This window comes from Hyla sarda, chromosome 1 (genome assembly GCF_029499605.1).
Source record: "Hyla sarda isolate aHylSar1 chromosome 1, aHylSar1.hap1, whole genome shotgun sequence".
In the NCBI taxonomy this organism is placed as follows: Eukaryota; Metazoa; Chordata; class Amphibia; order Anura; family Hylidae; genus Hyla; species Hyla sarda.
In genome coordinates this window covers 308,821,466-308,839,395 of record NC_079189.1, presented here as the reverse complement: position 1 = coordinate 308,839,395, position 17,930 = coordinate 308,821,466, and the positions used below count along the sequence as shown (strand labels likewise).

The 17,930-nt window shown below is 43.7% G+C and overlaps 1 protein-coding gene across 2 annotated transcripts in view; it reads left to right on the top strand.

Annotated features, from left to right (window-relative positions):
- The first annotated feature begins 500 nt into the window (after window positions 1-500).
- HOOK3 (hook microtubule tethering protein 3) overlaps window positions 501-17,930 on the top strand; it is a 119,997-nt gene continuing 102,567 nt past the window's right edge. For both annotated transcript variants that reach the window (XM_056518236.1, XM_056518237.1), the window contains exon 1: window positions 501-1,035. In XM_056518236.1, the coding sequence (XP_056374211.1) occupies window positions 979-1,035 (57 nt within the window). In that variant the 5' untranslated portion in view covers window positions 501-978. The remainder of the gene's footprint in view (window positions 1,036-17,930) is intronic.

Genomic DNA, 17,930 nt, shown 5'->3' with positions numbered 1-17,930 from the left:
TTACACTCTGCGCCCCATCACTCCAGGGACCACCCCTTACACTCTTCCCCCCTTCCCCTCAGGGACCACCCCTTACCCTCTGTGCCCCATTACTCCAGCGTCCACCCATTACCCTCAAGGACCACCCGTTGCCCTCTGCGCCCCATCACTCCAGGGACCACCCCTTACCCTCTGCCCCCCCCCCGCTCCCCTCAGGGACCACCCCTTACACTCTGCGCCCCATCACTCCAGGTTCCACCCCTTACCCTCTGCCCCCCGCTCCCCTCAGGGACCACCCCTTACCCTCTGCCCCCCCCCCCGCTCCCCTCAGGGACCACCCCTTACACTCTGCGCCCCATCACTCCAGGTTCCACCCCTTACCCTCTGCCCCCCCGCTCCCCTCAGGGACCACCCCTTACCCTCTGCCCCCCCCCGCTCCCCTCAGGGACCACCCCTTACACTCTGCGCCCCATCACTCCAGGTTCCACCCCTTACCCTCTGCCCCCCCGCTCCCCTCAGGGACCACCCCTTACACTCTGCGCCCCATTACGCCAGGGTCCACCCCTTACCCTCTGCCCCCCGTTCCCCTCAGGGACCACCTGCCCTCCTCCTCACCCGGGAGAGAACCGGCTCGCGGGGCCGCGCTCTGCAAAATATCCGGCGATTGTGCGCAGTGAGCGCTGGGTGTCAGCTGTGCATCACCCACAGGCAGGCTGCACTGCGAGCAGGGGGAAGAGGAGGAGACCGACCACCCATCCCCCAGCCAGACCGCCACGGCCCGGAGCAGGGGGACACCACCGGAACCCTCCGAACACAACCACACCGGGGAACCAGGGGGCTCCTGACATAGCAAGCGCTGCGCCGCCCAGCCCCGTTAGCCGCTGCCGGTGTCATTGGCCCGAGCACCGCTATCTCATCCATCCAGACAGTACATGTGATCGGCTGGATCGCGCTGCCGGGGATCTAGAGGCGGAGAGCGAGTAGCGGACTTCGGAGAGGATGTTAAACGTGGAGAGCCTGGACCGGGTGGATCTCTGTGAGAGTCTGTTGACGTGGGTGAGTGTGAGCCGTCCCTTCCCCCATCCGCCGCTCCATAGAGGCCCTGTGCTGCCGGGAGCACTGGCGGCTGCTGTCATTACATCAGATGGGTGCCCTGTCCTGTGTATGGTGCCCACACATGTGCCAGTCACCTAACACTGGAGATCAGCCGCCTATGGCACCTATCAGCTGGGATCTTCTGGCCACTGAGGGAACGGGTTTCCTATTGATGTCTCCTATCATATACCTAGACAATATAATACATTTATACTAATGTGACACCCATATTGTTCCCTACCAGGATAGGAGAAGACCTCAGTCACCTATGGACCTGGTCCCTATCCAAAAGAACCCCTTTATTCCAATCACACACAAGTCCTGGTCCCTATCTGGAAGAACCCCTTTATTCCAGTCACACACAAGTCCTGGTCCCTATCTGGAAGAACCACTTTATTCTAGTCACACACAAGTCCTGGTCCCTATCTGGAAGAACCCCTTTATTCCAGTCACACACAAGTCCTGGTCCCTATCTGGAAGAAGCCCTTTATTCCAGTCACACACAAGTCCTGGTCCCTATCTGGAAGAACCCCTTTATTCCAGTTACACACAAGTCCTGGTCCCTATCTGGAAGAACCCCTTTATTCCAGTCACACACAAGTCCTGGTCCCTATCTGGAAGAAGCCCTTTATTCCAGTCACACACAAGTCCTGGTCCCTATCTGGAAGAACCCCTTTATCCCAGTCACACACAAGTCCTGGTCCCTATCTGGAAGAACCCCTTTATTCCAGTCACACACAAGTCCTGGTGCTCGTAGACAGTCATAGGGTCCCTAAGGTCCATTCTTCTGTGGTCGGTCACAGGATTGTGGTTGATAACGTGGGGTGAAAAGCTTAGTGCCAGGGAGGTTTCCTCTAGTGTATGGGAAGGTTGGCAAACATCTGGTACCTCCTTCTACCAGCTGACACCAACTTATTCAACGCCATTCTTATGTAAAATGGTCTGCGGCTTCATCAGTGTTTCCCAACCACTGTACCTCCAGCTGTTGCAGAACTACAACTCCCAGCATGCCCGGACAGCCAAAGGCTGTCCAGGCATGCTGGGAGTACAAGTTCTGCAACAGCTGGAGGCACCATAGTTGGGTAAGTTCAAGGCTATACTTAGCAAGCTGAGATCCCCATATGGTTAGTTCAGTTTAATACAGGAGGTTCCCAGTATTGTGGTGTGGACGCTTATGTGACCGTATTACAGTCCTCAGGGGCATATAAAGGGTTCAACCACAGTGCAGATTACCACCCTAAAATTACATCTGGGTGTCGGAGACCAGCTGTCCAGAGGTGAAGGCTCACCGGGATATCTATCAGATTAGCACGGACGTCTCCAGCCTATGTGGAAATCCCATTTAACACATCCCCCTCCATTGCCTATTCTTCAGCCGGATTATGTGTAGATTTCCTTTCACTAGCCCTGCTTTCCCTAATGTTGGCATTGCCCCCCCTCGATCCAGCTGAGATTATATATATATGAATATGTGATATAAGTGAGGTGTGATTGGAGATCAGATATATATATATATACATATACATGTGATATAAGTGAGGTGTGATTGGAGGTCAGATATATATATATATATATATATATATATATATATATATATATATATATATATACACAGTATAAGTGAGGTGTGATCGGAGGTCAGATATATATATAAATATATATACACACACACAGTATAAGTGAGGGGGTTATCGGAGGTCAGATATACTGTATATATATATATATATATAAGTGAGGTGTGATCGGAGGTCAGATATATATATATATATACACACACACAGTATAAGTGAGGGGTTATCGGAGGTCAGATATATATATATATATATATATATATATATATATATATATACATACACACAGTATAAGTGAGGGGTTATCGGAGGTCAGATATACTGTATATATATATATATATATATAAGTGAGGTGTGATCGGAGGTCAGATATATATATATATATACACACACACAGTATAAGTGAGGGGTTATCGGAGGTCAGATATATATATATATATATATATATATATATATATATATATATATACACACACAGTATAAGTGAGGGGTTATCGGAGGTCAGATATACTGTATATATATATATAAGTGAGGTGTGATCGGAGGTCAGATATATATATATATATATATATATATATATATACACACACACAGTATAAGTGAGGGGTTATCGGAGGTCAGATATATATATATATATATATATATATATATATATATATATATATATATATACACACACAGTATAAGTGAGGGGTTATCGGAGGTCAGATATACTGTATATATATATATAAGTGAGGTGTGATCGGAGGTCAGATATATATATATATATATATATATATATATATACACACACACAGTATAAGTGAGGGGTTATCGGAGGTCAGATATACTGTATATATATATATAAGTGAGGTGTGATCGGAGGTCAGATATATATATATATATATATATATATATATATACACACACACAGTATAAGTGAGGGGTTATCGGAGGTCAGATATACTGTATATATATATATATAAGTGAGGTGTGATCGGAGGTCAGATATATATATATATATATACACACACACAGTATAAGTGAGGGGTGATCGGAGGTCAGATATATATATATATATACATACACAGTATAAGTGAGGGGTGATCGGAGGTCAGATATACTGTATATATATATATATAAGTGAGGTGTGATCGGAGGTCAGATATATATATATATACATACACAGTATAAGTGAGGGGTGATCGGAGGTCAGATATACTGTATATATATATATATAAGTGAGGTGTGATCGGAGGTCAGATATATATATATATACATACACAGTATAAGTGAGGGGTGATCGGAGGTCAGATATACTGTATATATATATATAAGTGAGGTGTGATCGGAGGTCAGATATATATATATATATATATATATATATATACACACACACACAGTATAAGTGAGGTGTGATCGGAGGTCAGATATATATATATACACACACAGTATAAGTGAGGTGTGATCGGAGGTCAGATATATATATATACACACACACAGTATAAGTGAGGGGTTATCGGAGGTCAGATATACTGTATATATATATATATATATATATAAGTGAGGTGTGATCGGAGGTCAGATATATATATATACACACACACAGTATAAGTGAGGTGTGATCGGAGGTCAGATATATATATATATACACACACAGTATAAGTGAGGTGTGATCGGAGGTCAGATATATATATATACACACACACAGTATAAGTGAGGGGTTATCGGAGGTCAGATATACTGTATATATATATATAAGTGAGGTGTGATCGGAGGTCAGATATACTGTATATATATATATAAGTGAGGTGTGATCGGAGGTCAGATATATATATATATACACACACAGTATAAGTGAGGTGTGATCGGAGGTCAGATTTATATATACACACAGTATAAGTGAGGTGTGATCGGAGGTCAGATATACTGTATATATATATAAGTGAGGTGTAATCGGAGGTCAGATATATATATATATATATACACACACACACACAGTATAAGTGAGGTGTGATCGGAGGTCAGAGGGTTTCTGTGCACTCTCCACCTTGCTGTACACATTGTCCTATTGATGTCTATATCTGCAGGTGTCAGAACAGTTATGTAGCATACAATGAAGGGAGACGATAGTCCTGGTCATGTCACAGCCATCATTGTGCCGCGGTCCATGTGACACTGTACAATGTGCTGAAGGGATGGGCGAGCTTTGTCACAGCCTCTTTGTCTGACTGGGAGCAGTCTGGATCTATCTCCCACTATTACATCATCACATGGTGAATATCTGCCCGGGAGCTTTTATTGCACAGTCTAGCAGGGAACCATTCATTCCTAAGAACCCCGCACGCTTCTACCACCAGCAGATGTAGCAGAGTTGGATTTGGCATTCAGTTCTGTGTACACTGCGGTGTAGTATGTCTGTATTACAGTAAGAGTGTGTAGTCTGTTTTCATGGCAGTCCTGTGTAAATATTCCTGTACACTTTAGGGTCAGAACTTGTGAAGGGTACACACAGGGGCTTCTGACTTTACTGCGTCCCATATAATACACACACGAGTGACTGGTTACATTAGTAGGTGTCATGTAATGATTCTATGATGAGTCCTCCGGTGTATTGCGTCATACATGTGGATGTAGTACACCTTGTACAATTGTACAGAGTGATTATACGGCCTAATATTACGGGTGTTATTACATGAGCAGATCCGCTACACTGCTCAAAAAAATAAAGGGAACACTTAAACAACACATTGTAACTCCAAGTCAGGCTGGGTTCACATCACGTTTTGTCCCATACGGGACCACATACGGCAGGGGCAGCTGAAAACTTGCGCTCCCGTATGCCACCATATGCGGTCCCGTATGCAATTCATTTCAATGAGCTGACCGAGGTGAAACGCTGACTCCGGTCAACTCATTTTTGCCCCGTATGCAGTTTTCCACCAAACCTAAAATCGTGTTCGACTACGATTTTAGGTCCAGTGGAAAACCGCATACGGGGCAAAAATGAGCCGACCAGAGTCAGCGTTTCACCCCGGTCAGCTCATTGAAATGAATTGCATACAGGACCGCATACGGGAGCGCAAGTTTTCAGCTCCCCCTGCCTTATGCAGTCCCATATGGGACAAAACGTGATGTGAACCCAGCCTCAATGACACTTCTGTGAAATCACACTGTCCACTCAGGAAGCAACACTGACTGACAATCAATTTCACATGCTGTTGTGCAAATGGAACAGACAACAGGTGGAAATTATAGGCAATTAGCAAGACACCCCAATAAAGGAGTGGTTCTGCAGGTGGTGACCACAGACCACTTCTCAGTTCCTATGCTTCCTGGCTGATGCTTTGGTCACTTTTGAATGCTGGCGGTGCTTTCACTCTAGTGGTAGCATGAAACTGAGTCTACAACCCACACAAGTGGCTCAGGTAGTGCAGCTCATCCAGGATGGCACATCAATGCGAGCTGTGGCAAGAAGATTTGCTGTGTCTGTCAGCGTAGTGACCAGAGCATGGGGGTGCTACCAGGGGACAGGCCAGTACATCAGGAGACGTGGAGGAGGAACAACCCAGCAGCAGGACCGCTACCTCCGCCTTTGTGCAATGAGGAGCACTGCCAGAGCCCTGCAAAATGACCTCCAGCAGGCCACAAATGTGCATGTGTCCACTCAAACGGTCAGAAACAGACTCCATGAGGGTGGTATGAGAGCCCAACGTCCACAGGTGGGGGTTGTGCTTACAGCCCAACACCGTGCAGGACGTTTGGCATTTGCAAGAGAACACCAAGATTGACAAATTCACCACTGTCGCCTTGTGCTCTTCACAGATGAAAGCAGGTTCACACTGGGCACATGTGACAGACGTGACAGAGCCTGGAGACACCGTGGAGATCGTTCTGCTGCCTGCAACATCCTCCAGCATGACCGGCTTGGTGGTGGGTCAGTAATGGTGGCTTTTTTTGGGGGGGCCGCACAGCCCTCCATGTCCTTGCCAGTGGTAGCCTGACTGCCATAAGGTACCGAGATGAGATCCTCAGACCCCGTGTGAGACCATATACTGGTGCGGGTTGGCCCTGGGTTCCTCCTAATGCAAGACAATGCTAGACCTCATGTGGCTGGAGTGTGTCAGCAGTTCCTGCAAGAGGAAGGTATTGATGCTATGGACTGGCCTGCCCGTTCCCCAAACCTGAATCTGATTGAGCACATCTGGGACATCATGTCTCGCTCCATCCACCAACGCCACATTGCACCACAGACTGTCCAGAGGCCACACACACTACTGAGCCTCATTTTGACTTGTTTTAAGGACATTACATCAAAGTTTGATTTTGAGTGTGACTCCATATCCAGATCTCCATGGGTTGATAAATATGATTTTCATTGATAATTTTTGTGATTTTGTTGTCAGCACGTTCACCTATGTAAAGACTAAAGTATTTCATACGATTAGTTCATTCATTCAGATCTAGGATGTGTTATCTTAGTGTTCCCTTTATTGTTTTGAGCAGTGTATATCAGCACTTGTTTAACAAACCTATTAGGCTATGTTCACACAGCAGAATTTCCAAAAATTCCACACAGAGATTCCGCAGCAGCAGAGTCCATTTGATTTCAATGGGATTTTGCTGCGCTGTTCACATAGCAGAAAACATCTGGCACGGAAATTCAAATTCTGCTGTCCGCATAAAGAATGACATGTCTGTTCTTTCATGTAATGCATTGTTGTCTATAAGATGGCGCGTTCCTGAGCAGTCCTAGCGCCGGCAGGTTATACCGGTGCTCTGCATAGAGGGGAATATCTGCACAGAGATTTTCCGTGCGGACATTCCCCCATCTGAACAAAGCCTTAGGCTGCATTCACATTATGGTTAGTCACTACCGCTGCCCTCCAGATCGGACCGCTAGTTAGTGACTTTGGTCGGCTCATTTTTGCCCCGTATCCAGAATTGTGACCGGACTTAAAGGGGTACTCCGCCCCTGGCATCTTATCTCCTATCCAAAGATAGCCACGCCCCCTTCCCATAGACTTGTATTGACGGGGCGGACCGTGACGCCATGAGGGGCGGAGCCGTGATGTAACGATGCCTTGGCCCCTGTATTGCTCGTCATTACGTGCAGAGCGATCTCGCTCTGCGCAGTAATGATGGCGGGGTGCTGCAGCAGCAATCCCCGTGGTCCCCAGCAGCGGGACCCCGGCAATCTGACATCTTATACCCTATCCTTTGGATAGGGGATAAGATGTCTAGGGGCAGAGTACCCCTTTAAAACTGTGGTAGCCGTAGTGACTAACCGTGATGTGAATGCAGCCTTACACAGCTATATTATAGGGCGGCAGGGGCCCACTTATGATCGATCGATGGACTGTTCATGTGGCCCTTAACTTTTATCTGTCAGTTTTACCAGGAGGTGAATGAGAGTTTTTCAGTAGGTGAAATAACAAGAACAAGCATTGTGCTCATTCGTCAGCTGATCGCTGTGAATATTACACAGAATGATTATTGGCTGTTATTTACACTGTAAGGCCGTGTTCACACAAGTATATTTCCGAATGGAATCCTGAAAAAACTTCAGCTTGGAGATTCTGTAACAGCAGTTCCCATTGTTTTTAATAGGATTCTGCTGCACCATGCACACGGCACATTTTCCACGGCTGAAGCATCTGATCCCGATTCTGGCCTCTGCAGAAAGAATTTTGTCAGTTCTTTCTGCGGAATCTGCTCTGGAATGCATTGCCTCCTTTGGAGATGGCGCATTTCTTAAGCGCTCCTAGCGCGGATGCCAAGATTTCGCCATGTGAACATGGCCTTATAGGAACCTAACTGTGTGTGTGTCTGATTTCAAATGGCAAGTCTATCTGCAGCCCACAATTAGGCCTCGTTCACACCACCATTTGTATCTCCGAGGCATGGATACTATGCAGGTCTCCGCCCCCTCCCTCATTTCCAAAAAACTTCATGTGACAAGTCAAATGTTTAGATCCTTCTGGGGCTCAGTGCTGAGACCCCCACTGATCATCAGAATGAGCCGGGAGAACTGCACTTCACTCTGTAACTCTTATCCTGTGGCACTTCTCCCCACTCAATTTCCTGATCCATGGGAGTCTCAGCACTAAGACCTTATCTGATGAAAACTTTTGGCATGTCTCTTTGACATGTCAAAGGCTTTATGGAATGGCAGCAACACTTTAAAGGGGTACTCCGCTGCCCCAGCGTTCGGAACATTTTATTCCGAACGATTGGAGCGGGCGGCAAGGGTCGTGACGTCACGGTCGCGCCCCCTCATGATGTCACACCCCACCCTCTCGATGCAAGTTTATGGGAGAAGGCGTGGTAGCCGCCACGCCCCCTCCCATAGACTTGCATAGAGGGGGCGGGGTGTGACATCACAAGGGGGCGTGGCTGTGACGTCAGATGTGAACTTAGCCTAATATACTTTGTTTTATCTACGGATTCCAAGGTAGTTGTTTGCTGTCAGTGAATAAAGACACTCTTGTTTACATTCAGCAACAGCAAACCTGGACATAGCGAGTCGTCTGCTTGGTGGCTGTGTGATCTTGTCACTTGAGCTTTGCAAATACCCTGCATAATCTATTGGAGGAAGCAGCTATTATACAGCGCATTTCATTATTAGTTTTTCTTTTATGTGCATATTGTACATAAATGGGGGCATTTGCTAAGACAAGCTTGTGTGGCAGCCTCAGTTATCTATGCAAGCTGTGGTCTTGGCGAACATGGCAGAGATCAGCAAAATTTTGCGCAAGCCAGATACTTCCTACTGTGTCAGGTGCATAGTTAAAGAAATATCCCAAATCTTTTTTTGTGTACATTGGGGGAGATATATCAAAACCTGTCTAGAGGCAAAGTTGACCAGTTGCCCATAGCAACCAATCAGATCGCTTCTTTAAATGGTCACTGTCAGATACAAAAACTTTTGATATGTTGTAAAGCATGTATAACCAATAGATTTTTCAATTGCTTTCATTGGCTTTTTACAGTATGAAATACTGAAAATTTTCTAGTCAAACAACTGCCCCCCCCCCCCCCCCCCCGCCTGCTTGGACACATACTAGTCCTGCTGTGTCCATGCATCATCACCTATGTCATGGACACACTTCCTTGATTGACAGCTGTGAGCGGAGGGGTCACAGCTGGAGGAAAAATCCTCCCACTGTCAGCTTGTGTCCCGCTACTGTCAGTGAGGACAAGCTGGGAGTTGTAGTTTTGCTAATGCTAGGGGAGATGTGAGCAGACAGCATACTGAGCGAGGGGGCGGAGACCTGCACAGTGAGGCCACGCCCCCTCCCTTTGAGAGGAATTCAGACTAGTGAACTAAATTAAAAGTGTAATAAAAAAGAAATAAAGGTGCTAGACACATAAAAATTAGATGTACATGGTCAGTATTAGGTACTGAGGGATATATTTAAAAAAACATTTTTTTTTGTTGGATCTGACGCTTTAATTTTTAAAAAGGCCTCTGCAAAATGAAAGAAGCAATTTGATTGGTTGCTATGGGCAATTGATCAACTTTTCCTCTACACAGGTTTTGATAAATCTCCCCCATAATGTAAAAATCATGGTAGACCTGACACAACTGCATTGTGGACGTGGGGCGTATGCATATACCGTGGGAATACCGGTCCCCGCCGCTAGCCGGACCTTGATGCCTGCTGGAATCATTCAGCAGGCATCCTGGCACATCAAACCCCCCCCCCTCCCCCATGTCGGTGATCGCAGAAAATCGCATGTCAATTCAGACTTGCGATTTTGTGCTATTCCGGGCTGATAAAGTAGACATATTGTATTTGTGAATAAAAATAAAATTTATTGGGAATATCCATTTTCCTTTCAAGTAGAGAGCTTCAAAGTTAGAAAAATGCTAAATTTGGGGATTTTTCACCAAAAAAGGATGCAAGTAACGCCGAAAATTTACCACCAAAATAAAGTAGAATATGTCATGAAAAAAGAATCTCAGAATAAGAATATTCGGTAAAAGCGTTTGAGTTATTAATGCGTAAAGCGACGGTGGTCAGAATTGCGAAAAAGGGCTCAGTCCTTAAGGGGTTAAAGTCCTAAAAGTCTGGCAAAAGGAACTTTTTTTTCACTTAGAAAAAAATAGACCAGTTTTGCTGACTATTGTGGAAAACTGCTGGAAAGAGCATTAGACGGCTCACTGTGATCAGTAAGTGTGTGTTCCCTGCTTTGGAATTTACAGCTGGAGATTCCAGTGCCCCAGGTTTTAATAGGACACCCTAGTAAAATATGTCCATGCTTTCAGGGTTTTATCACGACGACAACCACCGGCTCCATATTGGGGGAGGGACCCCTGCTTATGAGCCAGAAGGATAACCACTCTGTATAAGCAGTTTCTTTTCTGGTGGAGTTGAGTATTATAACCAGGATACCTGTTCATTTGAAAGGTTGCCCTGTAAGAGTATGTTCACATGGCGGAATGTCCGGCTGCTGCTGCATTGATTTCAATGGGATTCTGCTGCATTGTGCACACAGTGGAATTTCCGCAGAAATCCTGATTCTATTCTTTCTGCGTATTTAGCTCAGAAATGCATTGCTGTCCGAGTGGTCCTAGCCATACTTTTATATGTGCGAAATGTCTGCCCATTTTCCAGGCAGACACATTCTGCACATTTTACTACCCTGTGATCATACTCTAATACTGCATTTTCCCTGACAGGTTGTAGCAAAATCATCTGTTTGCTGAATGGTGTGTGTGTAGGGGGGACTGGGGGCCACCAGCTGATTGCCCTGTTAGTTGCGATTGGATCACAGACATATTTATTAAATCACTGCATACAATGATGACGCGTTTCGGGGTTATTCCTCTTCATCAGATCGTGTAAGCCTCACACAGATGGTACACACACAGTCCATTAACCAAGTTACAACATATCAACAACATATTTATCAATTTTCCCTTTGTTACAAAGTATCATTAGTATAAGTTTACTATTAATTCAATGTACAGTAACCTTTCAATTGTTAAAAACTAAATGTAAAATACGATGAACCAGTAGGAATATTTTAGTTTTAGATTTTTAAATTGTGAGATTGCTGTATATTATATTGATATTTACTGTACATCTTGATATTTTGTATTAGTTATATTTATTTGTGTTGTTTGTATGTTATAACGCCATCAGATTTGGCGCTAGATTTGTGTGTAAGTGTTCTGTCTGTGCAATCTGTTCTCACTGTATACATTTATTGGGTGACAGTCTACCTAGTGGACAACCCCTTAAGGGGGAAATCCTTGTTTCAACAGTATTAGGGTGGGTTCACACCATGATTTTGCCATACAGTTTCGGCATACGGTTTCATTAAAAAAAACGTATGCAACCGTACAGAAAACCGTGCCCATAGACTTCCCATTCAAAACCGTATGCACCATAATGTATATGGTTGTCTCCGTTTTTCAAACCATACGGTTTTTAACCTTTTTGTTTCCGGACAGAAATCCTTAGCCTACCACGGTTTTTGGTCAGGGTGAAAAACCATATTAAACCATATACATTTTTTTTTTAATGGGAAACGTACAGAACCGTGTGTGCGTACGGTTCCATCCGGTTTTTGACTATGCACAGTTTGTTTTCTTTGAATTTCAATCAAACCAGTGAAACTTTTCATAATAGAGTGAAAAGTTCAAAACATATAAGTTTTTTTGTTCTTAAAAAACTGATTTAACCGGACATCATTTTTCAAACCGTGTACGGTTTTTAACAGTACACAGATAAAAATTTGTACACGTTTTGATACAGTTTAGTCAGGTTTTGAGGAATGTTTTTTTTTTTTTTTTTTTTTTTTATCAAAAACCTGATACGGTAACTGTATTGCAAAAACGTGGTGTGAACCCAGCCTTACACAAGATGCTGTCCTCTTGTCCTTTTTTTTTTGTTTGTTCATTCGGCATAAAAGTGCAAAGTGTCTTCTTTAGGCACACAAATAAAGGACTTTCAAAAGTCCCTAAAGAAGACACTTTGCACTTTTATGCTGAATGAACAAACAAAAAAAAACCCTAACCTGGGTCACATTTTCTGCGTGAAACTTCCACAAAAAATGTATGGGGCAATCTGCAAGACAAATCTGCAATATTTAGCCTCTGTGGATATTTTTGCAGATTATGCAGGATTTAAAAAAAATAAAATCTACCTCAAGATCAACACGTTGCTTGCAGATTCTATTGCGTATTTTTTTTACCTAACCTATTAAAGTCAATGGATAAAATATTAAATAAGACATTGCCATGGTGCAGAACTGGCATTATAGATTGTTTTCCTTTTGCAGAACAATCTGACAGCATGTGGGTGAGATCTGTAAAGACTTAAAGGGGTACTCCCGTGGAAAACTTTTTTTTTTTTTTTTAAATCAACTGGTGCCAGAAAGTTAAACAGATTTGTAAATCACTTCTATTAAAAAAATCTTAATCCTTCCAGTACTTTTTAGGGGCTGTATACTAAAGAGAAATCCAAAAAAGAAATACATTTCCTCTGATGTCATTACCACGGTGCTCTCTGCTGACCTCTGCTGTCCATTTTAGGAACTGTCCAGAGCAGGAGAAAATTCCCATAGCAAACATATGCTGCTCTGGACAGTACCTAAAAATGGACAGCAGAGGTCAGCAGAGAGCACTGTGGTCATTACATCACAGGAAATGCATTTCTTTTTTGGATTTCTCTTTAGTATACAGCCCCTAAAAAGTACTGGAAGGATTAAGATTTTATAATAGAAGTGATTTACAAATCTGTTTAACTTTCTGGCACCAGTTGACTTTGAAAAAAAAAAAGTTTTCTACAGGAGTACCCCTTTAATCCACTTGCTGTGTATGGTAGTACACTGCAGAGTTGTCTCCTCAGCATCATATGCAGCACGTATGAATTTACCCTTATGACTAACAACGTATCTCAATATACATTAGTGAAATAGCGGCCCCTGTGTCTGCCAAAGTAAAATAAGCTTGGCAGATAGTGAGCAGGATTCTGTGCTTCCATTTGTTTTCCAGTCCACGTAGAGTAAGATAAAATAAAAAGAAACCCTGCTTCAAGGCGCTGTTTGTTTTTCCATTAAATGTCAAGGAAAGTTCCACGCTGTAGCAATGGTTTGTGCTTATTGTTTGACAGGAAACCAAGCCTTCTAGTCATTGTTAGAGCTACAAGCCGAAATTATTGGCCGGCATAGCTTAGAGGAAAGATAACTGAGGCTTCCCGTAATCTTAAGGTTAATCATATCTGGAAAGTTATATAAATCTGTGCTGAATTGAGGGTTGTAGGAATTAAAGGGGTATTCCGCTGCTCAGCGTTTGGAACAAGCTGTTCTGAATGCTGGAGCCGGCATCGGGAGCTTGTGACGTCATAGCCCCACCCCCTCATGACATCATGCCCCGCCCCCCTCAATGCAAGTCTATGGGAGGGGGCGTGACGGCTGTCACGCCCCCTCCCATAGACTTGCATTGAGGGGGCCGGGCGTGACGTTATGAGGGGGCGGGGTTATGACGTCACAAGTTCCCGGCAGCAGCTTGCATTGAGGGGGCGGGGCAAGACCTAATGAGGGAGGGCAGGGCTATGACGTCACGAGCTCCCGGCGCCGGCTCCAGCGTTCAGAATGGTTTGTTCCAAACGCCGAGCAGCGGAGTACCCCTGTAAGTATGTTCGTCTAAGTAGCTTGCATTGAGGGGACATGGCTGTGACGTTATGACTCCCGCAGCCCGTACCCAGCTTCTGAAACTAAATGTTCTGAATGCTGGGGCAGCGGAATACCCCTTTAAGGCATTTGTTGGGCATGATGGGCCCGGAGGAAGGGCGTGGGAATAGGTATGCATTATTTCTACCTAGCCATCATGGATACCAACCACATGGAGACTGCTCACTGGACGTAGACTTCCTCAAGACACTTGCTACTCAGTCTTCTAGATGACTAGGCGCAATAACATTTGTCACCTGGGTGGGACAGATATTGCTAAAGTGAATGTCCACTCCTATAACCCCCTACGGTTGCATAATGGTCTATATCTATTCTATACCAATAGTATACAACCATAAATGTCCGATCCCTGGGGCTGCTTTGCCTCCTTGATACTTGTTGACCATGCTTATCTTTGCTTCAGATGCACCAAGTAGGTCAAGGTTTTTTGTCCATTGTTTCTTTCAGTAGAAACCGATGTAGGTTTCCATTACTTTCTGTCTGTATTGACTTAACTTGAATGCTTAGCGGTGTTAAAGTGTTAAGTCAGGAACGAGGGTGGTGGATGCTATGTTATTGCTATGGCCAGCTCTGTATTGGTAATAGATTAATAATATGTATTGGTTGTAAAAAGATAAAATGTAATTTATGATTTCTGGATCATTTATCATTAAAGGGGTACTCCGGTGGAAAGCTTTTTCTTTTTTTTTTTTTTTAAATCAACTGGTGCCGGAAAGTTACACAGATTTGTAAATTGCTTCTATTAAAAAAATCTTAATCCTTTCATTACTTATTAGCTGCTGAATACTACAGAGGAAATTCTTTTCTTTTTGGAATACAGTGCTCTCTGCTGGCACCATGACCACAGTGCTCTCTGCTGACATCATGACCACAGTGCTCTCTGCTGACATCTCTGTCCATTTTAGGAACTGTCCAGAGCAGCATATATTTTCTATGGGGATTTTCTCCTACTCTGAACAGTTCTTAAAATGGACAGAGATGTCAGCAGAGAGCACTGTGGTCATGATGTCTGCAGAGAGCTCTGTGTTCCAAAAAGAAAAGAATTTCCTTCCTCTGCAGTATTCAGCAGCTATTAAGTACTAGAAGGATTAAGATTTTTTAATAGAAGTAATTTACAAATCTGTTTAAGTTTCTGGCACCAGTTGATTAAAAAAAAAAAAAAAGTTTTCCACCGGAGTACCCCTTTAACCACTTGTCCCATAAGTAAAATAGTTATTTGTAACTACTTTTTTGAGCCCCAGTAACAGAGAAGACATTGGGCTGCAAACTTGCACTTGTAATAAAACAATGGCGTACATTTATCAGCATGGTATGAAAGGTAGACTACACAGAGACTAGACAGTGTATGGAGGAGGCACTTTCATCACAGTGGCTCCAGCTCTTTGATCACTTTAGCGCAGCCTTAGACTGTCTGGTTCCAGTTTTATACCTGTGTAACGTTTATGTCACTTGAGGTTGTCTCCAAAATCCAGAAAGTGTTGAAACTTAGCACAGCATGTCACAGTTTCTGTCTAGGCAGACAGTTTCCTACAGAAATAGCACACCTGACATCAGTTTGTGAGTTGTAATTCCACACACAACCTGTGACAGATGTGGTGCTGTTCTTTGAAGTAAGCAGCTATGATTTTCTAATCCTATATAACCCCTTTAAGGGGTTAAGCAGCAACTGAGCCTTCAGTTTTAGAAGTTTAAGCAAGAAAAATGAGCACCCAAAAAGATCTGAGGAAGGGCCAAATTGTGATGTCTAAATTACTGGGTAAAATAGCAGTTCATGTCGGGTTGCGTCTCAAAAATGCCAAGTCTTGTGGTCTGATCCTGCAATGCAGTTTTTTAGTACCTGCCCAACCACAGTTGGCGATGGTTCATAGGACATAGGGGAAATTGATGTTGTTGGAGAGCAAAGGCTTGTCTGGTCCAAGCTAGCTTAAAAAAAAAATCACACGTTGCTTAGTCTGGGTTAAATAGAAGAATGGGGGAAGGGTTCTCCAGCTCCACAAGGTAAAATTGTAACTTTAATTCATAACGTCTTAAAATCCAAAAAGACAAAAACAAAACATAAAGTGCTGATGGGGAGTTAAAAACCCATGTCCATCGTGTTTTGAACAATGTAGTTCTTCATCATGGCATAAGATCTGCTCACTCTGAATGATTTAAATATACTGAGGTATTCATCCAAAAGAAAGTACTGCCCCTCCTCACAAACGGAACTCCTTCAAAAGAATAATAAAGAAGTAATATCACAAACAAATACATATAAGCCATATTATATTTATTTGTTTGTGATATTACTTCTTAATTATTCTTTTGAAATCTATTTGGTGGTATCTTTTATAATGTATCCACCCTAAACCCTTCCGGCTGGAACGTGTTCCGTTTGTGAGGAGGGGCAGTACTTTCTTTTGGATGAATACCTCAGTATATATATCATTCAGAGTGAGACGACCTTATGCCATGACTAAGAACTACATTGTTCGAAACGCGTCGGTGGATGTGGGTTTTTAACTCCCCATCAGCACTTTATGTTTTGTTTTTGTCTTTTTGGATTTTAAGACGTTATGAATTAAAGTTACAATTTTACCTTGTGGAGCTGGAGAACCCTTCCCCCACCCTTTTGGATTGCTGTGATTAACCAAATGATATGGCTTGGCACTCTCCTCCTGTGCTCCCTGCATAAGACACCTTCTCCGTTGGAACTTACGAATCTGGTGAGCTGAAGTCTTTTCTGTTGTTTGACTTTTAAATAGAAGAAAACACCTTTACTTACCTAGCCCCAGTCCCCCTCAGTCCCATGTTCAGCTCAGTCCCGTCCCCTGATCTCCTGGCATCTTCCTGCAATGAGCTCTTTTCTCGGTCGCAAGGAAAAGAAAGATTTTAAGGACTTATAAGGGACCAGGCAGAATCAAAGCAAAGAGTTTTTTTTTTATTCCTGCTGATCTATGTTAACCCTTGTATTGATTTGAACGCTGCCTTCATTACTAGGAGATCTACAGCTGTGTAGAACACTCATTAAAAAAAGCCTGAAATATTAAGGCAACCAAAATGCAGCAGCATTCTGGCTCACATAGAGACATTTTTATTAAAGGAGTATTGTAATCTGAGAAAGGGAACTAAATTGTCTATGTAGTACAGCATGTTGTAGACACTTTTTTACCTGCTAAATGGTATGTCACTTGACAGAAATGGGTTGTGGCTTAAAGGGATACTCCGACGAAAAATATCTTATGCCTTATTCAAAGGATAGGGAATAAGATTCCTGATAGCAGGGGTCCCGCCGCTGGGGACCCCCACGATTTCTGGGCCAGCAGTGGCAGCGTTCGGAACACAGATGCTTTAGTCGCCAGTCATCAAGCACAGAGCAGAGTTCACTCCGTGCATGGATGACTGGGATGCCAGGCCGGAGATAATCTTATCCCCTACCACCTTGGATAGGGGATAAGATGTTTTTCGTTGGAGTAACCCTTTAAATGGTGCAAATCGGTGTTAATTTTGCCAAATAATAATTTTTGTTTTAGCCAACAACACTTTTTCCGCGTCTAAAACTAGACTATGGGTAGGTTCACACGTACAGTATCCTGCTCAGATTTTCTGCTGCAGATCTCT